This window comes from Phasianus colchicus, chromosome 16 (genome assembly GCF_987193195.1).
Source record: "Phasianus colchicus chromosome 16, bPhaCol1.hap1.1, whole genome shotgun sequence".
Classification (NCBI taxonomy): Eukaryota; Metazoa; Chordata; class Aves; order Galliformes; family Phasianidae; genus Phasianus; species Phasianus colchicus.
Window position 1 is genome coordinate 7,482,304 of NC_143451.1, and position 27,669 is coordinate 7,509,972.

Consider the following 27,669-nt stretch of genomic DNA (forward strand, 5'->3'; position numbering starts at 1 on the left):
GTGCTGTAGAGCACCTCATGTAACTTATTGCCAGTGGGAATCCAAATAATGCTGTATTACTAGAATTTGTAATAGATAGCTTTTCTCAAGGTTTCTGTAGCATGTATGTAGTTTGTGATATAAAAGCCTACAGGTATTGCCTTTGTGTAATGCTGTCAGACCACAGGTAGTCCAAACTGCATTATGTATGTTTCCAGATAGGTAAGGAAACATATCTTCACTCATTATTTCTAAAGAATGAATACTTCTAGCTGCAGAAGTATTTCCCAAACTTAAAAAGACTCACTGAGGTCTCAAATTGTGTTGGAGATACCAGCAGTTACGGATGCGTCCTCGTCACTTTTAATCTTGTTGCTGCGCTAACATTTATCCTTTGTCTTCATTCCAGTTTCCCTTCCTTGTTTCATTGTTACAGCCTTGGTATGATATATCGCTGTGTTTTCCTCTAGTAAGGTCTGGCAGGAAAGGACGACGGCGGGTGTTTAGTCTGTCGGAGGCTGACAGTCACGGTGGACACTGGGTTTAGGTCTTCAAGCAGCAGCTGCAACCGAAACTCACGAAATATCCATTCAGGCAGGTTCCTCCATAAGATTTCAAAAGCCCATAAAGTTAATAGAGCATGCTTGGTTTCCACGCTTGCAGTAGTGACAGTGAGGTACGAAATTGAAGAAAGCGTCATTAATATTTGACTGTACTGATCTGGGGGAGAATTGTGCCACGATTTCTGAATTTCAGCTGTTTCTGAAAGTCTTACCTACATTTTCTGGCTCTCTCCCCAAAAAACCTGAAAATTCTCATACCACAAAATGGTCTATCAAACTTCCAGCTTCAAAGCAGCCATGTCTTCATTTGCACAGGGGCAGCCATGGCTGTAGTGGAATTTAGCACAGGGTCCAGAATGGACAGTAATGCAGCAAGAAATTTATTTATAACTCAGGTAAAACAGAGACACGTTCAGTATAAGATTGTCCTCAGACTGTGATGGTACAAACTTGCTTCTTCTTATCATCAAACTCAGGCAAATGGATTTATGGACTGCTTGTCTGCCTGAAGGATTGGGGAGGGGAAGCATAAACAAAAAGGATGGAAGTAGGCTTTGGTCTGGTTCTCAGTTCTATAACCTGTGTTGAGTCTAATTAATTTCTTTTTTCACCACCATGGCATAAAAATATTTTACTCTGTTAATATTATAGAAATACCATTTTTCATTTATTAAACTTGCTTTGTGTCTTTTTACTTAATGTACTGTTATTTATATTTTTGTTTAGCCTTTTATTGTATATACCTGTACAGTTTAAGGTGCTTTTCTGTAGATTATATTCATTCTTATCTTTTTCTATTCTCTCCTATCTTTTTTCCCTAATAACCATTGTAACATAAGATGATATAACAGAAGTGTTTTGTTTCTGTAATGATAACCTTGGTAGTACTATAGAAGTGCTGAAAAAAATCTAAGGTTGCTGAACCCTCCACAGCCGTGGATAGCTGGTGATATCCAATGCTTTGCAAAGTTACACCAGGGTTTTGAATCTTGTTTGGTACTCGAATTCCAGATCTGACATTTTTTTGTCAGAACGCTTCTGTTTAAACACATGTGAGCCAGGGAGTGGTAAATAGGCATTTTTTCCCAAATTGGATAATAACTTTGTCACGTTGAAGAGTATGTTTCAGTGACCAGATTTTATTCAGGTAAAAATGACAATTATTTTTGCTCTTCCTATCCAAAAGTCAAATGTGGACTGGAACCAAATTTTAGAAGTTTGGGTCTTTTTGAAAGCTACTCAGTATTACTGTATGCAGTGAAGATGTAAGTTACAGATAGTGAGTAGGGAGCTTACAGCAGACTGGGTGCCTTGATACCCCTGAATCAATAGCTTGCTAACTGTCTAGTTTTTAAAGACAGGCTTCTTGTAACAATCTGTTCATAATTTTTTTTCCAGTTGGAAGATATCTTTTTTTCCAGTTGACTGTCACAATTTCAGAGGCAGACAGTTCAAATCAAACATAAATGCATAGATATTCATTTGTATCCTTTGCTGAATTGTACCTGAGTTCAAAATGGCTCCAAAATTATGAGCTTCCAAGGTTTTCTTGCTTGGAATTATTGACCTGAAGTGATGCATTCAGTTAATTGGGAGGTGGTACAAACCTCCTACATCATCACAGCACTCTGTTGTTGTTGGGGTGTTCTTTTTTTTTTTTTTTTTTTTATTGTAATACTCCTTATATTCCAAACTTTCATTCCAACATGCTGGACCTCCCTACTCCATTTAGCACTTGGCATCTACATTCTGATTTTTTTTTTCTATCCCTGCATCCAAAACATTTGGGAGATCATAATAATGATGAACACATAAAGCTCTGTGCCCACCTGAAGCCCCAGTGGATTTGAGTGCTCAGTCCTGAAGATGCAGGTGCCAGTCTGGCAGGCAGTAATCTCTGGCTGTTACAGCTGTGACTGCAGGGTTGGTTTTCAGATACCAATCATTGCAGAAGGGATAATGTGTTGCAAAATAGTACTGAGAGCTGTTGGCCTTTTCCAGAAGGTTAAAACTTCTTTATTTTTTCCCCTCTCATTCTGCACTGGTATTTGCTCCCTGCCAATGTGAGGACTGAGTGGTGGCTGGCTGCTCCCTGGGCATTTTGGCAGGGATGCTCTCACTGCTGCCCTTCAATGCAGTGACAGGAGCGAAATTCTGACAGCGACTAATAGAAGATGGAAAGTAGAGGGGAGAGACTTAGTGCTATCAATAATAAATAAAATCCTACCCAAAAAGCACGGAAGAGCTCTGCTTTTGTCTTTTCTGTTTATAAGATGCTAGACACTGAGTTTGTTCTGCTTACATTTCCTGATACCATCTCTTTGTCTTTTTTTCTGAATGCACTGTAGGACCTTCAAATAGAAAATATGGTGGATTTTGACTCCAGATAATTTTTTTAATGGAGTCTTTCCTAAATGTTTTCTTCTTATAGTAAGAAGGGAGTCACTTCAGCAGTCAAAAGATCCTCTGTGAAAGGATTAGGAACAGTGTAGTGTAATGAAATGTCAGCTTGTCAGTGAATTAAAGTTATACAGGAATGCATTGATATTTTGTTGGGAGAGGGGGCCAGATTATTTGGGAAGTGAACTCCAGAACCAGAAGTGAAATAGCAGAAGTACAGTAGAGAATGTGACACATTATACTATTCCTGAGTGGAATACCATTGGCTGATAGCACTTTATTTACCAGAATTTCTCAGGCTGCTTGAATCTTGGTGAATTCTTAGTATTTAAAAAAAAAAAAAAAAAGTATTGGCAAAGTGTTTAATTTTTTTGAGATTTTATGAGCTTAGAAGTTAAAACCACTGCAAAGAGACTGTATTTTTTTTTTTAATATTGAAGTGTTAGCATTTATTTTGGAATTCAGAGGAATGAATTGTTGCCTTATTTTAAAGTTCTTAGCTTTCATTTTCCATGCAAGCCTTGCATACTTCTGTTATCAGTCACCAAGTTCTGTCTAAAGCTTCGTGACACCTAAGAAGAATAATCTGCAGAGTTATTTTGAATTTGTCCTTACTTTTAAAAATAAGTAGTAATGGCCTTTTTGTTTCAAAGACTGTCCTTTTAAATCTAAATTTTGTTTTCCTTAAAGTGAGAAGTTTTAGCTACAGATTCAGGAAAAAGTAAAATTGAATGATTTTCGAAGTGAGAATGCACCTTTGTTTGGGGAAAGGTAAAATAATAATAATAATAACAACCAACAAAACTGTCTTTTACTGCTGTCTCACTGATACTTTACCTTGCTCATTCCATTCTAAGCTTTGTTTTTCTTTGTTGATGTGATTTTTTGTTTGTATTTTTTTCTCCCTTATGTTCACATTTTCTGTTTTATTTTTACAGAAATAATTGGAATCCTATTGAAAGTGAAATATTTTAAGGTTACTGTGTATTAAAACCAGAATTTAATTTTTAGCCTCTGTATTCACACTACATTGCCTTGTAGCCTTTTCTGCAGATGCCTGTACACTTGAACACATGCTGTTTTTTAACACGAGCTCTAAATGGTCTGTCTTGAAGCTGGATACCAGTTACTTTAATGGCATCTATTGCACTAGTCTGAAAAGAAGATAAATACATTTGTGGGCATACTTGCTCATACAAGGCTGTACCCCTGATCTGGTTCATTCGCTGTGTGTCTGAGCCAAATGAGCAGTTTACTTGCCAGTTAGCAGGATTTTAAGGGGAAAAAAAAGGACAAGACAAGTAAATGTTAATGTTTTATTTCATTGTGAAGGAAGTGCCAGCAGCAGATCTGTTTTCTGTAGTATGTAATGGCTCATTCCCAGTTTTATCCCTGTTGCGTGCTCCAGCTATGAGCACTAAATTTCATTTAAAAGCCTACATAAAAACAGGCTTATTTTGTGGCACCTTCATTGCCATAAGCATATAATTCTCCTTTTGTCCTTTCATGGTTGTAGTTTCTATGACTGTGATGTCACTTTAAACTGAATCTGGAGAATGGAATGAGTGAACAACTTCCAAATCTTTGTTTTTAAAACAATAAATCAGTATCCTCTTGGGCAAATTGGTTATACAGGGGTTCTAATTCTGAAGCTCTAATTCTGAAGAGCTTCCAGGTATGGGGCACTTAATTGTGTTTAGACTGTGCTAAATTCTGGGGAGGCTTTCTTATTCTTCCCCTCTGTTTCCTCTCTTTAGGAATATTTATAATATTGCTGTATAGTATAAGATGTGTGAATGTTCTAGTTTCTGATGTGAACACTCCAGTGCTGGCATTTGATATCATGCCATATTTTACATGTCATTTCTAATTACTAAAAAGCAAATTTTTAAGCACAGTACTTCATAGCACCACATTTTCCACCCAAGTATTCTTAAATATTCATGAAGTACAGTACACTCTTCGGCTTAATGAATGATGTACGTGCTGAGTTGAATCTAATATTGATTCTTTCTTGATGTTTTCTTTAATAGATGACTCTTCAGCTCCTGAGCAGCCCCGCACAACCGTTTCTGGTCAGATGACGTTGACTGATGAAACTCTTTCAGCTGTCTCAAAGTCTAGCAAGAGTGCTGTAAAAAACAGTGACTTAGAAACAGCAAACCTGTCCCCTAGCCTGATTCCTGCACAGCAGCCCACAATATCATTAATATCAGATGACAATACAGATGCACTAAGTGTAGAGTCACTTACACTGGTCCCACCGGTCGATTCGCACAGTATTCGTACGTTCAGCTGCATTCCTCAGCCATCTTTGCAGTCAGAGCTAGAAGTTTGCAAGGTAAAAGAGATAGAAGACGAATGTTCTGACTAAGTCTACCCACAGACTGTGATAAACAGTGACGCAAATTAACCAAATTCTTCATTGTATTTTTTTTTCTTTGGGAGCACAAGATACTTCCTGCAGCATCAGAGACATCTGGTCTGCAAGAAGAGGCCCAGCAATGAAAGAATGTGGGCAGCTTTTAGAATAAGCATCAGATGTTTGGCATATTTAAACTAGAGGAAGAAAAGAAACTGGATTGGACATTTCCCTACCCATTTCTGTTGTACAAGAGCGCCTACTTTCTTCCTATTATCAAATAAAGATCCAGCTGCAGTAACCTTATTGTCAAAGACCTACAGTGCTAAGGCAAAGCGAAGATGTTTTTGGATACTTGGCTTCAAGATGCTGAATTGCTACTTCTTTGAAACTGGACACACATTGTTCACCAGGAAGAAATGTAAATTATACTACAAAGATACCATTTTCATTTGTTTCATTGTTTTTTATTCTGATCTCATTCAGCTTTTGGAGGCCTGTATGATACCAGCAGGCTCAGCCCCTTTCTGTGTTGTGTTCACAGGACTCCAAAGTTCAGTGCTTTGTTTTCCATGTGTAATATTTATTTCAAAGTCTGATTCAAAGCAAGATGCATCTAAAAATATTTTTTTTCATGAGGTAAAACTCTGAAACTTAATATGACAATTGCTTAGTTTTATGATTGCAAGGAATTTTTGAAACATTTTTAGTCTTTGCTTAACTAGCTACAAAGATAAGAAATATTTTACTATCTACTGCTTGTTTGCTCACTTGTGACAGTCAAATTGCTACACCTCTGAGAAATGATAGTATGATGATACCCTTTCTACTGAAGAACAGCTAGAAGCAGACAGAGGCACTTGTATTAAGAGGTTTGGGGGGTTTTGTTATTGGAGATCTTTCTTGTTGGTTTCTTTGGGTTTTGTTTTTTTTTTGTCTGTTTGTTTCTCATCTTCACATGTGAATAATTCCAGTAATTTCTTTGCAAATCTGAAAATGAAAGAGAAAGCTATTGTTTTTTTTTTCCTGTTTGAGAGTATCACCAAAAGAAATTACAGCATAAAAGCGATCGAGTTTGTTTGCCTTGCTTTGCCTCATAGATCTTGAATCTGATTTGACAGTAAGCAGTGAAGAAATGTGAATTAAAGTTTGGAATGCTCTTTGCTGATTTTTATACATAATTTACTGTGAATGGTAAATTTAAACTTTCTGATCAATTTCCATGCATATTAAGTTAAGCTGGTAGAAAAAAAGAGCATAGTGTCATTATTGGTCTGCATATTACACTGAGTGCTGTCAAACATTGAAGTCTACTGTAAACTTGCTGTTGTGATTTCCATCATCAGTGCAGTCGGTTTCCTGGTTCTGCCTCTACTAACATTGATTTCTTATCAAATAGGTGAATCTGAAAAGTTCTTGCCTACTTTCCCATCTTAATGTATCTCTTCCTTGCTGTCAGGTGGAATACTTGATTTATGTGTTACATTTATGAGATTTAATAATCCACAAGTGTATCTTGACTCGCTTTTCAATCTTTTTCTTCATGTTCAACATGTATGTAAGATGCCTGCTATTGAAAAACAGCATCTTTTTAATTCCCTTATTAGCTTTTGCATGCAGTTTTATTGATTTCTCGTTTTCCGTGGCTTCTATTTTGTCTCAAATTGAATTAGCAAATATTCTGACCATTCCAGAATGGCACAAACTCTAAAATGAAATGAGAGAATTAGGTGCTCTTAACACTGTTATGGGTGTATGATAGTGAGAATTTGGCCTTGCTGATGGAGTAAGAGGCCACAATTTTGGGTTTAGCTTTTTTCCATGTGCTTAGGGTACGTTTATACTGCAGTCACTGTTGTGGCTAATGTACACGTATCTGAACAAGTAGCAATTTGGGCAGAAGGACCACATAAATAAATTTTTATTAGCTGAATTTCCTGCAGTCTAGACTTCCTCCACCAAGTTGCAGCATTACACTGTAGCCCCAGTAATATTCTAAAGATCATTATAAAAAATGATGCCGTAATTGGAAAGCATTTTATGTTAGCTGTTAACCTTAACTCTTGACCTGGATTACAGAAAATGCCACTATGCAGGCTGAGTTCCCCTAAATAGTATTAATTCTAGACACGAAAACCTTGATCTTTATTTATCTAATTTAAAATTCAGTTCTAGCAAGATTAGGGCCATTCACAGAGGGACTTTTAACAGGCATGCATAATCTCACCCTTGAGCCACACTGCACACGAAATGGTGATGAAGGAAAGGTGACTTTGTGCTTTTCATTGCCTTGGAGTGGTTGTTCAATCCCACGACCAGGTGTTTCCTGTGCAGCTCTCAGTAGGCAACTGAGGTACTGTTATGTGTATACAGTTTGACTGCACTTCATGCTGCGTTATGAGTCTTCACAATGTACAGACTCTGGAGATGCTGCAATACGTCATCTGGCAATCTTATCTCCACCACGAGTTTTGTTGTTACTAATCTACAATTCCTCGAAGAGTATCATATCTATCTCTTATCAGAAAAACTTAAAGGCTATTTCCTTATCCTCATTTCACTGTAAAAAGGAAACTTGACCAAGAAAGCATTAGCACATCAGCCACAAATACATCTTCTAAAACAAAAGTTGATGTGAGTCAGTGTAGCATCACTGTTTAACCAGATCCAAACACCAAGTTGCAAATGAGAGCAGCAGCTGAACTGCTGACCAATCTTGCTCTTTCAGTGCGATACTGCAGGCAAAAGGAGAGAAAATGAGAAAAGTGCTGATATGTTGTGAGGTAGTAAATGCTCAATGTGTTTTGTAGAGGCTGTGCCTATCTTGAGCCATATTCTGATAACATAAAACAGATCTAGTTGTCTTTTCCTTTTGAGAAGAGACACCAAAAACACCAAGGCCTGCTGCATGTTGCTTTGTGTTGTGATCTGTGTCTCCCTGTATTGAATTTTACCAGGATACCAGTTGCTTAGTCTCACAGCCTCTTGCATGTCCTTTTGCTGTTCTGTAGCACAGTGGGCAGCAATGGACAGGGCTCCAGCGTTTCCTTTGTGAATAGCACAGTGGCAGCATGCATGTGGTGAAGAAGAGAGTGGTCAGTTCCAGTGTCTGCCTTACTGGTGGGTGATGCTTGTCGTGTAAACCTGTGTACCGTAATTTCTTTGTTGCTGAAATTCTTGGATATAGGAGGAAAGCTAACATTTAGCTTTCTACCCTGTTTTCCACAAACCATATGGGTTAAAACAAATTTACTAGAAATACAGTCATACGTATTAATACTGGAGGCTATATTTTGTGTGTAGTCATGAATTATGCTGTAAAGAGTGAGCTCATTCTTCACAGCTAACTCATAAAGTGATTCTATGAATTCATGATGAACTAAAATTCTGACTTCTGTTCCTTAAATTAAGCTGACCTTTAAAATTACACCTGTTAAAGAAACTCCTTAATGTTCTTCATTTTGCAGCACAGCTGCAAGTTTCTCTAAAGTCATTTGCTGAGAAAAAAAATCAGTAATATCTTCCAGAATTGATTTACTCTTCTGAAGTATTCTTGCTGAAGTATGGACATACGGCACTTTAAAACCCTTCTTCCTTCTCTAGCATTTAGGACTCCACGTTAGTTGGTAATCAGAGTTTGTCAGTGTCCAGTTATTCATAGAAACCCTTTGTCCCGTATTGACGGAACACAGGGGGAAATAATGTTCTTCTGTGGATTTGAAGCATTCTTCTGTGCAAAATTTTAAAAATCAGTGCTTAAAATAGTCTATAGCAGCATCAGCAATCGTTAGGCTTGAAGTTACTGTGACTTTTTTCTTATGAAGCAGTAAGATATGAGCAGCTGTAATTGTCACGCTTACAGCAAGGAACCTCAGATGCTTACTGATTACAGAGCTCAATAATTGCCATGCAGCTGAGGGTCATTTTGCTAGCAGGAAATGAGTTTCTTTTTCTCCTGAAGTAAATGAAACATAAAATTCTCTACTTGAAGCCATGGGGAAGCTGTAAGACAAGCAGGTTGAGCTCTTTTTGTAAGTGTGAAGTCACTTCATCAAAGTGAACACAAGACTTGAATCGCGTGGTGCTGTTGGTGCTCCAGTGTTGGTCACTATTTTGCTGCACAGGTGTTAGAGGTAAACACAAAGTAGCCTAATGAGCACTCTTGCAAAAGAAAAAAAAGTCATGTTAAGTATTCAGACACTGTCCTTGCTATTCAGCTCAAGTCTTCACTAGGCAGGAAGAGCTATATGGAGATTTCCTTGTAAAAGAACATTGTGCTAGCAGCTGTCACCTAGAAAACTTTACCTTGTAGTCTTAGGGTTGAATGAAAGGTTCAGAAGGAGGTGTGAAATCAGGGCATCATGGAAATCTGGGCGTTTTCCCTCAAAAGTGGAAACTCTCCTTAATAAGGTTCCTACCCATTTTCAGGCATCCTGACTATAGGTATCTGATATGTTTGGGAAGTTCTGAATTGTTGTTGTCACTCTTTGCTGACCGCAGAACATCATTCTCCTGGGCACTGCTCTTCCATTATCTCTCAGTTTTTGGAGTGATTTCCTGTGCTTGTGTGCTCTGGTGCTCTGATCTTTCCTAATGTCTGCATCATGAATTACAAACGTACGTAATAACTCTGTCTGTCTCCTATCAGCTCCAGCAAAGCAGATGGTGATCTAAGCAGAGCCTGCTGGGGTAGAGCTGTCTAAGGAGGTGGGGAGGGGGGGAATACTTGTGTTTTTTTCCTGCTGTTCTGGAATTTTTGAGCAGCAACAGAAATGTGGGAGATGAAGTTCTGGACTGAGTCTCAAACAGAAGGTTATTTCATATGGAAAAATATTTTTATATTACATTTGTACAAAATTTTCCCTATTTTGGTCTCCCAAAATTTTTAAGGATATGCACATTGCTCAAACTTGACTTGTTTTGCAGGATGTTTTAAAATGCGTGTTATGTTTGCTAATGTATTGCAAATGTAAAGCTAAGTTTTGCATGTCTAATAAACATGCACTGTGGCAGTACGTGTTTTGTTTGGCTAACTTGAAGTCAGTGCTTCTTAATGAATATGGAAGGAAACTTGAGTCATTGTTGTGACTGTCTCTTGAGCATAAATGGATGTGTGGAGTGTGTTTATTTAAAAAGGGCTTAACTAAGTAATGACAAGGAATACTTGGTGATGACAAAGGTTAGAGTTAAAGCTCAGCTTAGTATATGGTGTTCTCAGGATTTTTTTAATGTTGTGATCTTAAAATAATCAAGAATTTTTTGTCATCTTTTGGCTATGGACACTCGTACTGGTGTAAAATGGGCTTACAACGTGGTAATAGCAATCTGATACTTACGTCTCTATGAGATGAGAATCTGAGTGTTTGTGTGGGAATGTATTTAAATACTTCTGCCACAGTTAGTTCTTACAATGAACGTATGTATAAGGATAGTTTTTGAAGAGGACTGAGAATAGCTTCAAGCTTCTGCGTTTATGGACTATTAGAATTTCTAGGAGCTTTGTTTTACCTGTGGTAGCACTGAAGAACAGATGGTTACATCTCTAGGGGACCTGCTGGGAGCATTTTCAGCTTTAGGGACTGGCTTTAGGCATCTCCACTTGTGAATGTGTGTTGATGTTTTGTTGCAAACTTTTTGATTCCTTTTGAGCTGTATTGCAAGTTGGATTGTTTCAGGTGCAAAGGGAAATGTATTTTTCTAGAAGAATGAATGTATTTGGACTTTGTATACTAAAGCGTTCAATGAACATGACAGTCTGTCCTCCTATGAAATATATTTCAAAAATGTCTGAACTGTGATTCACTAAAAAAAATGTCCTGAATGTGCACTTCTACATTTAAATGGAAAGAAGTCCAAACACAAGGTGAATGGGATTCCAAAATGTCTTTTCCACGGGCAATAAGTATTAATTATTTAATGTAAGTTATGTTAGACATTTGGAGTAAATGTGATGATATCTTATGTTAATTTAAAGAAAAAATGTATATAAGTGGAAGGGGTCTGAACTTAGAAAGTATTGTTGTATATCTCTGAAATCCAGATTTCTAAGCTGAGTCTGTATTTGCTGGCACTGATCATGTCCTGGCTATTGAAAACCTGGACAAGAGTGAACAATACACCTTTCTTTGTGAATGGAACTTGGCAATAAAGATGGTGTTACTGACAACCTTCTTCCCTTTCATGTTCTGTTGCTAGATTAGATGCACAAGGACGTCCAATGGCAGTGAAATGCACAACTTGCAGATGTGTGTTCTTGTTAAGAAGAATGGTGCATGAGAGTTGGGCATATTAATCTTCGAGCTGAAATCTGAAATAGCCAAGGTAATTTTGTGTTGTGTATGCAGGAAACAGCGTGCACAAGGGAGCAGAAATGAAACCCACTGGGTGGAAAACAAACAAAATCCAGGGCTGAGAGTGGCTGGGAATCACTTTGAATTTGTCCTTTTCCCTCTCATGTGTGATTTCTTCCCCACATATATCCTCGCACCCTCTGCCTCTTTCCTGGTGCATGTTGCCAGTTCACTTCATGGATTAAATCCAACTGAGTTATTACTTGAAATCTTGTTAATTAGACTCTCCATCTATGGGAATTAATTACAGTCAATATATGTTCCTTGTGAGATGTTATTTTGCAAACTAGGCATTGCTCCAGAAGCTTTCTTGAGTAGAAATTAAATCCCATTGTACCATGGAGCAGGCAAGCTAGATATAAGAAAGGAGACAATACTACGATTTACTGTAAGATGCAAATTTTAAAATATGGTGTAGGGGGGGAAAAAGCTTAAATCTGCTACTGGCATTTGGACTTTTGATGTTGTGTCAATAGTACTTCCTAATTCATGGCCTCCCTTTCATTTGGAACAGCTTGGGGCTTCCTGTAACCTTATAGCTCAGTACATCTGTAGCCTTTTGTCTTGTAGCATTTCCTCTGTTTCTATATGAGGTCTTTGTAATTCAGTCTAACGGTTGTAAATAAGAAAGTGAAAGTGCGTCAACGCATGATCAATGTCTTTATCATAGTGACTCCATCCGTATCCAAATAACAAATTAAAATTCAGCATTTGGAGGCTGATGCCTTTATTCTTTGACAGTTAAACTGCTGGTTAATGTTTCTATATCAAAATGGGTTCACTGGGATGGTCTGGACTTCTTAGCTCTTTAACCGTGAGCAGTCACTTTCCTAACTGTGTGTTTGTGCTGCTGTGGTAGAGCTGTAGGGATGGTGTGTAAGCAGGAACTGGACTGACAGCTCCCAATGATCTTTTTGAGCGTAAACTGGGAACACTGTCTGGTTTATCTGAGTGTTTCCTGAAAAGTCTATTCAAAGAGCTGCTGCAGTTTTATTTTCTCAAATAACAAGAGATGGTGGAAGTTGCGGTGGTGGGAGTTAACTGGCAAAATCATCACTCACTGCTGGCAAAATGAGAAGAATTTATTCAGGCAAGCGCTCACGCAGAGTTAAGGCAGCTGAGCTGAAAGGGAGTAGCTAAGGCAGCCTGGACAGTGTGCAGTTGTGTCTGGGTTTGGCTTGAGTGTTCTCCCAAAGGCTTATCTGCAAGTATCGCTAGATGCTGAAATTGTGAGTGCTTTTGGCTGCCAGTTCTCTAAAGCTGATTTTTAGAGGTGAAATTTTCAGGCTGCCAAGTGCAAGTGCATTATTAATCAGACTAAAGATTGGGATTTTTAAAATATATATGCTGAAAGCTCTTGCCTGTCCTCAGGCTCATTCTACCAAGCTGGGAAATGTTGTACTTGTGGGATGGAAAAAACTGATCTCATTGTTCCGTCCTCACTCTCTTTCCCCTAAATAAAGGTTTATATTTCACATGGGCCACAGTTTATTTTTATTTGCCCTGTCTGGATGACCAGTTGGGATAGATGAATCCTCAGGCCGTTTCCTAGTTACACATCAGTTTTTCTCAGCTTTAGTATGCAGTAAACATTGTGATACAGGATGGGAAAACAAGCTGTTATTTTACTGCAGAAATAAATCTTGACTTCAGGTTAATTGGGGGAAGACATCTCTGCGTAAATTTCTCCTCATTTGTGGATCATTTATTTGAAGCAACTTCAGGCTGCTGAGAAGCTGTCCTAGAAAAATGTCTAAAATTTCCAACTGCGGCTAAAACTTGGGTGCATGAAGTGAGAACAGCTGTTGTGACCCAATTGTCTGAGTGACGCTGGGCGTAGGAGTTAATGCAATTGGCACGAGAGCAAGGGGTAATCATTTATTCCAGCCTCTTGCCAAAAAACTTATTAAAACAATTGTTACAAAATTGAGAGAGGAGGCTTATTTTAGTACAGTTGTTAATAGCAGAGTGTTTCCCCAGGCTTCCTATCTCTGCTGCTATGAAATGTGCTTTTCCAAAATGGGTCACTTATTCCCGGGAAGCATTTGGCTCTTTGCTTCAACAGTATTGCTGTTGTCAGTGATTTACATGGACTGCCAACATGAGTGCCTTTGGGAGACCTCTGTGTGAAGGTGGAATAATAGAACAGCAGTCTGCACAAAAGCAAGAAGTTAAGTGAAACCGGAGCTCCCTTAGGGTGTGTACCAGCATCAGCCTCCCCAGGATCTTCTCGGAAAGCTGAAATTGTTGCAGTAATGCTTCAAATACACCAGCTTTGACCTATTACTAAAGGGCTGGGAAGTGGCATGGTGATCTGGTGGAAGCCACCAAACTGAGGGTTATGGAATGGCTGATTACACAGCTACACTAGATAACATGCTCTTTGTTTCCAGCTGCTACGTGGAATTGCATGGTGAAGGATGAGTGAGTCAAGGAGGCAGCTAGTCAGGCTGCAGAGCTTGCTCTGCCCCAACCACCAGTGCTCTCAGAAACAGAAGAAGGAGTTTCTGAAGGAGATAGGCAGAACTCTGTGTCCTAGAGAGAAGAACATCAGGGCTGCAGAAGGGAGGTAAGGCCTACAAAGTGCACGAGTAGGCTCTCTTTTCCTAAGAAATCCTGGCTGTAATGATAATGTGCATACAACTCTCCTGCCCTGAATAACACATGACTGCCCAGCTTCCAGCACTGAGGGTAACTGCTTGCCTGTGTCCTCTCAAACAAAGCAGAGAAGCTAGCAGACCAAGCAGTAATGGGGCAACTTGCTCACGGCTGTCGCTTGCGTATTGGAATAACTGTCCTACTTATCCCCTGGGCTTTACTGCAGACATATCCAGCTAGACTACTAATTAAATAATGCTATAATATTGCTAATACACTATTAAGACTATTAGATAAGATCTTTGTAATTATGTATTGCATAGGAGGGGAAGAGAAATGCCAAAGTTATCTCAGTGGATTATGGCAGTTACTTCAGTACAATTCTGATAGTTCAGAGACCAGTTTCTTGCAGGTGAGTATGCATTATCACCAGATTTTAAAATTCTTTCCATAATTAAAAGGCTTGTAATAAAGTCCCAAGAACTGACAAGACTGCATATCCTGCTTCTTTGACTATTTTGCATCTTGGTGTAGATTAGGTGTAGGAAGAATGCAACCATATATGACTTTCATTACAACAGATTTTACACAGTCAGTAAAGCTCAGTTCCTCTTGCAAGTTTTGTCACACGTCAGGGTGAGGTGAGTAATAACCCACATGGGAAATTCTGCTTGGTAGCTTGTACCAAACAGTCAGCTTTGGAGGTGAATTCTGTAGCAGGGAGATGGCATGCCTTGGACAAGGTGTTCAAGCAGCAGGTAGAAATGGTGCATTTTGGAGTCTGGGCTTGCTTTTAGACTTGGGTGATGGTGTCAGTTCAACAACTGACATTCCCATAATGGCTCCCAGGCAGAAGGGACAGCATTCTCTGAAGAATGGTCCAAGTGGAAAAAATGAAGAATTCTGAATCAACACCTTTTATCAGATCTTACATTGTTTCTTAGAGGGAGTTGCTTATATTTCCTCTTGCCTTCATCCTCTTTGCTTTTGTGTAACTTTTTTTTTTAGGATGTTTTTGGTTTAAGGCTTTAGAAAACTCAGAAGAGGGGAATCCTTTCATGTTGGTGGGTAAAGGAAGAGAATCATATTGATTCTCTGATATTTAAAATATTTCTCACATAAGCTGTAGCAGGGACTTTCTGTCATAATTTTAAACCATCCTATTCAGAAAGAGCTGCTTTCTGTGTGCCAACACTCCTCGTTCTGCAGGAGCAAGGGTTTTTTATTGTGTTTTTAGTATCTAGAAGTGACTTTGTAAATTTTCCCACTGATTGCAGGGCCATACTAAACAGACTGGGTTTGTATGGTTTGGCCTTGTTTAGGATTATATCCTGAAGGTGGGCATGCCATTTTGGGTGTTCAAAAGTCAGGAAATACCCTAATAGCTCTGCCACAAGCTGGAGGTGGGAAGAAAAGTATCCTTGTTTGGAGGGTAGTATCTATCTTGGTAGTAGATGCCCCTTACTAACAAATATTAATTTGGGACATTGCAATCAGGATGAGAACTCGAGCAGGTTTTGGTAATATCTGATAAAGAGAAAATTTATCCTTTATTTCTATTCTATTTCAAAAACCACTTGAGTGTTTTTTGCTCAAGGGTGAAAAAGCAACGACAGTAAAAAAGAAATTAGCAGTGCAATTGATCTTTGGGCAGAATAGCTGCTGTTGCGCATGGTTATTTCTTAGCTTAGTGGTTCTTTTCGGCTGGACTGAAGGGAGGACTTTTTCTGTGCAGTGCTGCTTCAGACTCCAGTCTGTTTGTCAGAGTTGTGACTCACTGTTGATTCAGAGGAAGAAATGGTTTGGCTATTTTTTTTTCTTCTGATATTGTCTTCTATTTAAGGTCTTTCTCCTCTTCCTCTGGGCACCACAGGAGCAGCAACACAAATGTAGGCAACTCTTGTTCAGGTGCACGTTGGTGGGTGCAGGTTAACTTTGTCTGTCTGCAGCCGTTGTGGGCCAGGAGATGATGGACAAATGGTTGTTACCACACGTGTGCTGAGGGGACATTGGGAGTGAGTAAGAATGAAAGCATCAATGAGTAAAACTACAAAGTAGGTTCCAAATTGTGCTGATCTACCACCAGAATGTTTCAGATCTGGTGAGACAGCTGTTTCTCTGCTAATCTACAGGAATACAATATGGTGTGTGTTATATTGAAGTATATCCAAATCATACTTTATACTTTTCCTCTATGCAGCATGTCAGTTATATCACTGGTACTATAGAAAGTCATCTGTGAGGACATAGGATTTACCCACACCTCTAAGCCTTACTATGCTGTGTGCGTATTATCCTATGCAAACTCATTTGTTGATGTGAGAGGGTGTGACTTAATTCCAGAGTTCTTGGGAACAAGATGTGAGCAGCTCTGCTTTGCTGCTTCTTCATGGTGCAGTTCACTTGAATTTGCTTATCACATTATCAGCTTCAAGGCTCTTCCTGCGAAAGTGTTCTTTGCAACCACTGTCTGCTAGATAACTTGTAATTCTTACGTAGTTGCCAAACTGATTTGGAGGGAAGTAGTCTTGCCTGGCTTGGCTGAATTTTTAGCAAAAATAGGTCTTACAAGCTTCTTTGCAACTTTCTGAATAAATCATAGCATTAGATGTGTGGTAGGGGAAGGGAACTTGATGCATTCCTAAAAACTGCAGGTATCTTTGAGCCATAGCTAGGAGCTTGGCTTCCTCTGTTTTTTCATTGTATCAGAGAAGAAAATCAGGCTTTTATTCCTATAATCAGAGCTAACTTTCTGTAGCTGCATTTAGATGAGCTCTCACATAACGCACCGTACATGTGTTATCCTGGCATCAGCAGTCTTTACCTTTCCTTCAGCTTGACTGGGCTTTGGACAGATTACTTCACCTGTCTGATCCTTATCTCACCTTTTACAAAGATACTGATGGCAAACTTAATGATCTGGTTATGAAGTTCACATTTGCAAAGTGCTTTGATGTGAATCGCTTTAGCTTGTTTGCTGCGAAGGGGCATTAACTAAATCACCATTCTAGTCTTGGTGCAGTAGCAGATAATTCTGTTCCTGGTGAATGCCTTAACTGTAAAAGTCCCAACAATAAAACTTTTGTTTCTTCATTTGTGCCACAGCTCTGAAAAGGTCTGCCCAGAATTTTCAGCTAATGGAGCAGATGTAAGGTCAGGGAGTCACTGCCAGGTATTCACGTTTTCCCGTCTATGAGGGGATCGAGACAAATTTCCCTCTAATGGGACAAAGGAGGAAAACATGAAAAAAATCTTTAACTGCCAGAGGTTGATCAGTGGGACTGCTGAAAATACAGTGTCCATGCATCCTCTGAACTTGAGCTTAAGGAGCCACAACACAGTTTAAATGCAGTATCAGTGTCCATAGGAAAGACTGAATAATCCTGTAGAATGGTCTGCACTGAAATCTGTCAAAGCCTGTGGAAAGCTGGGTTGCTGAGCAGTTGTCTGGTGCAGCTTTGTCTTTTAGAAAGAAGCTTTCTTAGTAAACCACTGGGTACAACTGGAGTAGGAAGAGTCCAGCTTCAGAAAGAAGTAAGGAGAACTTATTGTGAAATTGTTTTCAGATACTTCAAAATGGAGGAATCAGAATCAGCCAGCATCCTGGGCCCTGCAAGGCATTGCTGGTGATGAGACTCAACCAGGGCTTGTTTTTTACTTCTTTGAACAACTATTTAAATGTTATCCTGATGAAGGAAGTGTACACCTGAGAGATGTTAGAGAGTGTTCGAAGGAGTGCTATGAAGACATTGGGAAGTCTGGAAGGACAGCTGTGAGGAGCGGCTGAGGCTCCTGGGTTTGTTTGGACCAGAGCATCGGAGGTCAAGGAGGGGAGGCCAGGCCTTGTGGGGCTGCAGCTCCTCACAGTGAGCAGAGGGCAGCGCTGAGCTCTGGTCTCTGGGGACAGCAACAGAGCCTGAGGGAACGGCATGGAGCTGTCATAGGAAGGTGCTGCACCAGAGGGCGGTGGACGTGGACCAGGCTGCCCAGGGCAGTGAACACAGCTCTGTGCTGCCAGAGCTCACAGAGCACTGGGACACTGCTCTCAGAGATAGGGTTTGGGTTTTGTGTGGTCCTGGGTGGAGCCAGGAGTTGGACACGATGATCTTTGTGTGGTCCTTCCAACTTGGTGTTTGCTATGACTCTTTAAAGAGTCTTGTAAGGGGCTCAAAAACGAGAACCAGACAGAGACAGATTGTTTCTGGCTTAAGGGCACGTCAGTGTTGACATTGTTGTCTATACACGGAGCTGTCATCTCGGAATTACTCCTAGATTAGGGAAACAATAGGAACAAAAACCACCGTATTTCTCAACTCTGAGAATTAAAGTAGGGTTGGTTCCTCAAATGGGTAATTTGCAGACATTGTAGTGCAAACAAGAAAACATGCCTCCATCTGTGTTGGAGCTATAACTCATGTATGTGTTGGGGTCAGTTATTAGCTGGCTGTTGCACTTTTATTAATTTTTTTTTCTAATTTTAGTGTTAAATAAAAAGCCTGAAACCGGGAGGCCGGGACATGCTCCCACAAGCTCTGAGCTGGGCCCTTGTGCAGGTAAATTGCACTGGGGATTAACTCTGTCAGCACACTTGCACCCATTCTATCTGATGCTCTGTGTTTGGTTCAGGATGTGGAGGGCTCATTTTGGAGCAATTTCAAATCTGCAGCAGTGTGTTGCTGCAGAATGTTTGAGTGTTATTTTTAGCTGGTAAATCCAATAATCACTTTTGTGCAGTGAACCAGGAGGATCCCTAGAAACTCTTTTCCTCTAGAAGGAACGGCTATGCCATGCTTTGCTGGCTTTTTTCCTCCAGAACAGGAGAGTAGGTAGGATGGATCCTTAGCTCAGCATGCAGCATGAAATCCTGTTCTTTGTACCAAAGCAGAGAGAAGAAACAGATCAAACTGGAAATATGTAATTCAGCCTGCTTGATCAAAAAAGAAAAAACAAAAAAAAAACAACCACCACTATCTGCAAGGCATAAAGTAAACATGTGGCCCTTGGTGGGCTTCCTACAGTCCTGGAGCAAACAGGGTGGCTTGTTTTTGCATGCTGCTGACGGTCGGTCTGGGAGACGTGCTGGTGGGAAGGTGGTTGGGAGCTGTGTCCTTTGGACAGCATGCAGTGGAAGTGGTTTGTAAAATGGGAGGGAATGGTGTCCATAGGTGAGAGCATCTGGGTGCTGAGTAGCAGTGTAGCAAGGCACTAGCCTGACCTGCATCACCCTCTGGCTAAGGGAGCCCTGAACTCTTCTCCTACCACTCAGGCTTTGAGTCTGCAGAGCACCTCAGCTATGTGGCTGCAGGTAAGCCTGCGGATGACCCTGCCAGTGACAGGACCTAAGCATGTAGCAGAAGGTTTTTTGTCTCTTCCATTCCCCGAGATTGAAGAAGGATGAAACTGATGGTGTTCAGAACAGATTTGTTCCTTGTCCCAGAGTTCCTTGCATCCTTTGGAGCTGTAAAACCACAGGTGAATAGTCTGTGACAGAAGATCCAGGGTAAGATTTATGTGGGGACGTTAACTTCAACATTTATACTTCTCATTCATTGGCGCCATTTGTTTGTGTTTATAGCAGTGCACTGCTGCTATAACACCTTTTTTCCCTTGGGGCAGTGTAGTTTGGGTGCTTGCAGTGAAATCCACACAGAATTTTAATGTAAAAATGCAATTTCAAAAGAAGATTAATAAGGATCATCTGTGCATGTGCATGTACACACAGCCTAAGGAATGTCCTCGTTGCATCTCTGACCTCTGTTAGCATAAGTCAAGAAGGGCTGAAATGGGAAGCAGGGCAGTGGAGTGCTACCTGCTTCAGGCAACCGGTGTGGGAAACACTGAGCCCAGAGGAACAGTCCTGGTCCTTCCTGCAGCAGGGAGAGCTGCTGGGGCAATCCAGGGGCACAGGCAGATGGCTCTGGAGGCTGTTTTCTTTCCCTTTTTTTTCTTTTCCAGCTCCTCTAGGATGTGGTTAATTGTATAGTGTTCCAGTGTGGCTACCGAGGCAATTATTGTTTGTGTGAAACGAGATAGAAATGGGTGGTTAAGTCTGCTTCAGATGTAATTAAGTCTGAAATGCCTCAGTGGTCACATTAAATGCATTCATTTTATGCTCACTTATTGGTTTAGGCCATATCCATTTGTTATATAAAAAGGAAAAGGTTTTTTTTTTTTTATCTTTCAAATGATTTTCTGTGGAAATCAGGGAGAAAGGAGTACTGTTTAAAGCGAAGACGCTAATGCCCACTACAAACTACTTGTTCTGCCAAGATAAATTGATAAATTAGTTAAGAAAACCCCAGCCCTTTTTTTTTTTTAATGGAAAAAGTATCTAATCATCCTTTTTTCATTTGTCCAGTGGTGCAACCAACAGCATGTTCCTTCTACGGGTGACTCTTACTGTTCATGTTCCAGAGATGGATTTTAATGAAAAGATGGGCAGAAGCTTAAATTTAAATTACATTCAAGAGTACGTAGTTTCATGTGTTTTTCCTTGTAAAAAAGTTCAAGAAATCATTTGCTTCTGCCCTAACTTGCAAGTTTTCACATCCTTCTATATACTGATGCAACTCCTTGTGAGGAAGTGTTGCAACCAGTTCTGATTACATGAGATGGGCTTGAAAGTGTGGAAAAGTGAAACTCGCTGGTCAGAAGAGGAGAAAAGAAAAAAGCACAAGTCATTTGTGCAGTTGTTGGTAGGATGTTCTCATCGTGCTTAGTCCCTCACTGAGAAAAAAAATGAAACACCAGATGCAAATTTAGCTTAAAGAGATGGGACTGCATTGAGAGCTAAAATACCAAAATTTCTGCCATCTAAAGTAGCCTGGATACATTTGACAGGAAAGAATAAAGTTGCCTTATGCATTCCCCGCCATTGACCTTTGGACACAATGCTTATGTCATGCAAGATTGCAGTTTCCCATCACAAAGTTTACATTTTGAGCAGTTTCAGCAAAGTGCAGAATGTGTGTTTAGGCATTTAAAACTGCCTCGCTGATCTGAACAACTTCTGTGAAGGAATGTCATTGCAGCCACTCATCCATTGCAGTCAAGAACAGGCAAAGATGGTGAATCACAGGATATCCCAAGTTGGAAGGGACCCACAAAGATCTTCACATCCATCTCCTGTCTCCACCTAGAACCCCGTACAGAACAATTCAAAATCCAAATCCTTGTCCAAACCTTGAATTCTGGCCGTGTGGGGCCATGGAGCCTCCCCTGAGCCTCCCCTCAGCCTCCTCTGCTCTGAGCTGAACAAACCGATGGACCTTGGCTGCTCCTCATATATACTACCCTCTAGATCCTTCCCCATCTTTGCAGCCCTCCTTTGGATGTTCTCTAACAGTTTTACGTCCTGTCCTTTTCTGGAGATGGTTAGGAATGCTTGTGGAAATGTTTAAGAATCCTTTATTTTCTAAACAATCCTTGTAGGAGTGCAGGAAACTTAAGTGTGCAGAGGCTCTACTGAGAAATAGAAACTGAGCTCCTCCCCAGGTGATGAGCATGGCAGCTGAGCCAGGAGAATGAAAAGTGAAACTAAGGCACTTCAGTGACTTGAGTGAGATCACTGGCAATGAGCACTTTGAAGCATTACCTGAGCTTGAAACCAGAGCTGACTCAACTACAGCTCGTTATTTTGCTCATCCACCCTTCATCTTTCTGCTGATGCTAATGGCTCAAAACACAGGTGCAACAGGTTGGAAAAAGCTCATCTGCATCTAATGGTCCATGATGAGTAGACAAATAGATCACTCATCTAGTGGTGTAGGATGTCCACCACACTGCAACAGGTATATCAATGCATGGTTATTTCAGTCTGTAGTTGCTATTTTTGTTAAAGCATTCATGAAAATGTGTATTAAAACTTGTTAATTCCTTTTTAGTGTGATGTTTGAATTCCAAACAAACTGTACGGATGCCTTTTTTTTTGTAAACTAGTCTGAAAAGGTTATACTGATGGTACTTCCACTTTTGTATGATGCTGCATGCTGATGTAGTGATACTCAATGAAATGTTCACTCAACACAGACAGGGAATGAGTGTTATGAACAGAATTGGGTTCATGATATTCCATCTAATACAAAGACAGTCCTATGAAGATGTCTCTAACCCCCAGATATGTAATCTGACTTAAATCTGACTTAAAGAGAGTAATCACGAGCCTCTGGGAGGTGGTAGCTTCTGTTTCCTTTCTTACCCATGACAATTATTTCTGAGAAGACAGCACTATGTAAAAAAGATGAGTGAGGTGGCAGGTAAGATGAATGGTAAATAACTGGGAAGGTGTGAGGAACACAATCAGCAACAGGAGAAGTCAGGATCTGACTGTGGCTAGAAAACCAGCTCTGGGATTTCTTCATTTCCAGAGCTTTCTGCATACCCACTGCTTCTGCTGCAATTCTCTGCTCCCTCACATGGTTTCCAGAAGCCTCTTGGTATGCTTAAGTCCAGAGATGTAGGATTTTTGCCTTCTTCCCTCTCCCCATCTCTGCAGCATTAACATTTTGAAGACTTCATGGAAGAATGTTTGAGAGAGAAGTGATTTTTTTTTTGTTTGACACTAGACTGAGTGTTTGACTTCGAGGAAAAGGGTTACAAAGTTCTTCTGGAAATGTTACTGCATATGACTGTCATCAGAATGAGCATCCACTCAGCTTGTAGGTCAAATTAAAACCATTACATCAGTGCAACCTCCAGAGTCTGAGAAAAAGTCATTTGTAGCAGTTAAAAGAGTTCAGAGGACAAAGGCCCAGGGCATCCAGGAGCCAGAAATACTAACTCATATGGTATTTTCCCCCTTTCCACCAACATCAGGCATTTTGAATAATGAAACAGAGTGAAGTAAGCCAACAGCTATCTGAAGCCAGTGCAGCTGCTGGAACGTTTTGGAGAAGAGCCTCTTGATACCTCTGAGATCCTTGAGCTGCTTTCTGAGGCTATCTTGCTGATCACCATCTTGTTGGAGATGTTTGGTCTTCTGTTCTCTCACTCCAACCCCTTGTTTAGTTAATGTACTTTGACATGCTTTCACAGAAAGGATTTAGTTCTAAAACCAAGAAGTACTTTAGAGCACATGGACACCGTCACCTTGGGATAGATCTGTTTGTCTTTCTTCTCTTTTTTTAAAGGAAGGAAGAAGTACCTGTGCCAAACACTAGATTGTCTTGGGGCCCAACTTGATCAGACTGCTGGATACTTCGCCTTCCAGCCACTGACTGCAGGTCAGAGAAGTAACACACGTTGATGTTCAGCTTTCAGCATGGAAGGAGAAGGCTTAGTAGTACTTGGAATAGTTAAACATGAAATTCTCTTCTGAGAGAAGCATTCATTCAGTTTCACAGCCAGGAATGTTCATTTATGCGTTCACTCAGGCAGGCGCAGGCACCTCCTGAGGGCACGGATTCAGTTGTCCCATGTAACCAATCACATGCCATTCTCTGACAGTATTCTTCTTTATCAGCCCATTAAACATGGGCTTTCAGCCAGTGAAAACATCAGATATTTGGCAAAGCCTTTATAATTAGTAAGTGCAGAATAATGGAATCTGAGGTCTCTGAAACCATTGAGCATGTCAGTTTCCAGCTGATAATGCCATGTAGACAAGAATATGGGAAATGAAGAATACCAAATTGAAGGAGTCAGCATGAGGGGTTTGGTTTTACTGCAGGGTCTCTTACAGCAGCCCTGGTTCTTGCCAGAGGCTGATGCTCAGTGCCTGAAGGTTTTGTAGAGAAGGCTGTTTTCTCTTCCTACTTTAGCACTTTTACAGGCATCACTGTGCCATCTTACCTGTGCCATTTGTTCTTTTTCAGACAGTTGTGGATTTTGTTAGTTTGTTGGTTTGATAGCAGATGTACTTAGCAGGGAACATGCCATAATCTTGATGTATGTTGTCATGGAGGACCTGTTTATTGGCAGCGCATGCAAACAGAGGGCTGAAGCTTGCTTCCTCCAGGTGTGGCTGTGCAAACTTCCACCAGCCTCAGCTTTTTTTCATTTGTTTTGGCTGATGATCTAGGATGTGGCTGAGCAGCCAGCAGACACTTTCTGCTTTCAGGCTTCAAAGATAAAGACAGACTTTTTCCGTTAACCACGTTTTATTTGTTGCTTTCTTGGCATGTGTTTGACAAGCTTGCTTTGGCATCTTACATGCCTCACTGCCCTTTTCCTATGAACTGGCCTCCAAGCTTTTGACATTTTCTGGCTAGATGTCATCTTCCCATAGCAGAAATTCTCCTCCCCTCACATCACCATCCATTTGGTACCAGGGGAGCCCATATAGCTGTGATGACAACAGAACAGCGGAAAGATTTTTCTGCCCTCATCCTGGTAGGTCTGAAGACAGAGTAGTCCATAAAGGGCAATGCCACCCCCCTTGAGTCGTGTGGGATTGGTAACATCCTGATTTATTTTTTATTAATTGTTATTTTTCTCCGGGAGAGAGCTAAGAACTGGGGAAAGAACTTAGTGAACTTTCTTATTGACAAAAGGATTTAACAGCTCCATTTTGTGAACAAAGCAGGATGAAATGCCAGCAGCACCATGCCAGGCCAACTGCAGCTCATCTGCTGTGGGTCCTGGCAGCCCCTTCTGCCCAGCCCTGCCTTTCCTCTTCTTTGCATCAGTTATATTACTCCTGTATCCTCATCACCATTTGGTATGTGCAGCACAACTGTGGGCTGTAGGCCCCTTTGGCTTCTGTTCTCAGTCTGAAGTCTTGTGCAAGGGGCTGAGCAGATCTGGGGGATTTGCATTGGGGAGGGAATCACAACCGCGTTCACAGGCGCTCCTTGCCAGCATGATGACAGTATCCTTCCTGTTCAAAACAAAGACTCAGCTCACACAAATCGTTTCTTCTAAATGCCTGGAATGTGGGAAGGGGAAGGTTTTCAGCACTGTGGATTCAGGGCTGTAGCCTGCATCTGATTAAGCCAGAAGAAAACCAGCCGTGTTCATGTCTCTTGCCAAGCTCATAGCTACGCTGCTGTAACTGATGTAAACAGCAGCTATGCTGGGGGGCTGCAAAACAGCCAACAACCCTCCCCCCCCCCATGCAGCCTGCTGCTAGGCACACTGCTGCATGCAAGCAGGATTCTGCTTTTGTGCAGCTGAATTGATCTCAGCACTGGAGTTGCATCCTTTCAGATCCCAACACACTTCTCCCTCAGCGCTAGGTAATGTTGTGTCCATGCAGAAACTTCTTCCAAAATGGAGAGTGATTTTTTCCACTGAGTGTCTCCTTTCTTCTCCTCTGATTGATTCAAGGTGTTGTTTTGTGTTGCCACTGAGCAGCTCTGGAGTGGAAAAGCATGTGAGCTCTTTGCAGCTGTTTTGTACATGCTTGGCTGTTCAAAACTGGATTGTGCTGTTCTAGTAAATGCTTCCCTTCCTTGAAAGCTACAGTTAACTTATTGCAGGGCTGTGAGTTTTGCTTTCAGGTTCCTGGACTCACTGCATTTCCCTGATGCAGGGAGCAGTGGGGCACTAGTTTAAATATAACTATCTCTTCTCAAGTTCTGAAGCAGAAAGGAAGATATTCAATCTTTCCAAATGGTTTAAATAAGTAAGAACATTAAAATGGGCCTCTTCTGATTTCAAAATGTACTTAAAAAAAATAATTAGAAAAAAATTACTTCTGTGACATTCTGTAGTTGGCTCCCAATTCAAACTAGCTTCTGCAGCTTTTATTTTCCCAGAAGGCTCAGAGCAAACCTCGCTTTGTCCTCAGCCCACCTCTTTGTTCACTTTCCCATGGCTTATTGCTGTAACCTGAGCCATTCTCCTGGAGGGAGAAGAAGGCAATGCTCATGTCTTCATCACTGAAAGTGGGGACAAAACAGAAGCAGAGAGCATCTCATTAAAAGAAAGTCTAGATAAGCATTCAATAAAATAATGAAGGAGAAGGGGTCAGGTAGGCTGAAGAACAGTGGCTTCTTTGAATGAAGATGATTCCTTATTGGGAAATGGTTGATGAACAACAGACCGTAAGGAACCAGATGCTCCAGGGGAGTGAATCCACTATAATCCCACTCTTAGTCTCAGATCCGGACCCAGCGGTGCCTGGAGGGATGCTGAGCTCAGCACACTGTCTTTAAAATGTGTAGAATTAAAGCCAAAAGGGACAGACAGCTGGAGCTGGAGCACCTCCTGGGCCAAGTAGTTATTCAGCAGGGTCAGGTAATCTGCATCACAATTTGGAAAGCAGGGACACAAATTCTGCCATAGTCTTACTTTGCAAGTCTGTCTTTCTTGTGATACGCCGTGTTTTATTAAAACACCTTATGACAAGGGAAGCCTCACTGCATCAAAAAAAAGCGTGAACATAAATTGTGTAACAATTCTTTTCAACAAAGTCTTTTGGATGTCAGGCGTAAGCTAAGAAAAAGCAAACATGCATAATATATGGTGAGAGGAAGGAAGAAACTTACTCCCCTGTTTCTCCATGCTTCATTTCTTCTCAATTTTAATGTGCTTTGGAATGAGATGAAATAAATATGTTTGTAATGCAGTGTTCATAGGAGAGGTAGGCGCAAATTTCCTTTTTTTTCTCTGTGAGTTCCTAGTGAATCACCAGTAGAGACAGGAGCTACAGAATGAGCTGCACAGTGCTCCTGGCAGCGACACATTGGTGTTTGTGTAGGGATTACTTTACCAGCAGCACAGAAGAGAAGGGAGGACCCATTGTTATACACTATATTACTCCCTCACAGAAGAGAAAAATCAATCCATTCTCATAAATAATATACAAAATTCTCAGCGAGATCTAAATTCAATACATTTAAGATGTCACCAGGGCTCTGGGCATAACTGACCAAAGAGCTGGCTGGGAAACGGCGTTATTCTGTTCATTTTGCTTTCTGGCAGCAAAAATTGGCCTCTTGTCCATTGCAGCCTCTGTAGAGGCCAGTTTGTCTCCATGGAAAGCACTCACTGAACAACTGCTAGTCACTGGAATGGGAGTGATGTGGGGAGGGCACAGGACTGCTCCTTCCTGCTTGCTCCAGGTGGTGTAAAGCAGCTGTGTGATGGGTTCTGGTGGTTCTGTTTCTCTCTGCAATTCAAAGAACACCAAACTTGTCCTAGCTCAGAAGCTGCCTAGTTTAACCCCAGAGTTAATATTACAGTGGTTTAGTTAGCATAAATGCAGTTTAAAAGGCTTTAGTATTCAAATTAAAACTGATTGCAGGCCTTGTTTACTGGGGCTGGGGGCTTTTTAACCTGTAAACCTAATGTTAATTGCCTTGCCGTTTTTCCTCTATGCTTGCAAAACGAGATATCTGAGCTACAGGGTTTGCCATGAAAAGGCCATTTTTAATGACAAGGAATACTTTTAATTGCTTACTAACTGGCTAACTCAAAATGGAGTACATTCAAATGACAGAATGTTGACATTTTACTTCTGTGGGACTGGTATGTT

At 40.7% G+C, this 27,669-nt stretch overlaps 1 protein-coding gene across 14 annotated transcripts in view; it reads left to right on the top strand.

The window, feature by feature from the left end:
- Positions 1-27,669, top strand: part of CLEC16A (C-type lectin domain containing 16A) — a 134,738-nt gene that overhangs the window by 51,391 nt on the left and 55,678 nt on the right. For 4 of the 14 annotated variants that reach the window (XR_016471579.1, XR_016471581.1, XR_016471582.1 and 1 more), the window contains exons 23-26: positions 4,976-5,943; positions 11,500-11,625; positions 14,048-14,223; positions 14,576-14,664. Coding sequence is in view for 4 of the 14 variants with exons in the window: in XM_031606716.2 (XP_031462576.1) it covers positions 454-573; positions 4,976-5,316 (461 nt within the window). In the remaining 10 variants the exon portion in view is untranslated. Of the gene's footprint in view, positions 1-449; positions 2,027-3,632; positions 3,714-4,975; positions 11,471-11,499; positions 11,626-14,047; positions 14,224-14,575; positions 14,665-20,610; positions 21,941-27,669 lie in introns of those variants that run through there. The other 10 variants (XR_016471580.1, XR_016471585.1, XR_016471587.1 and 7 more) reach the window with 9 other exon arrangements.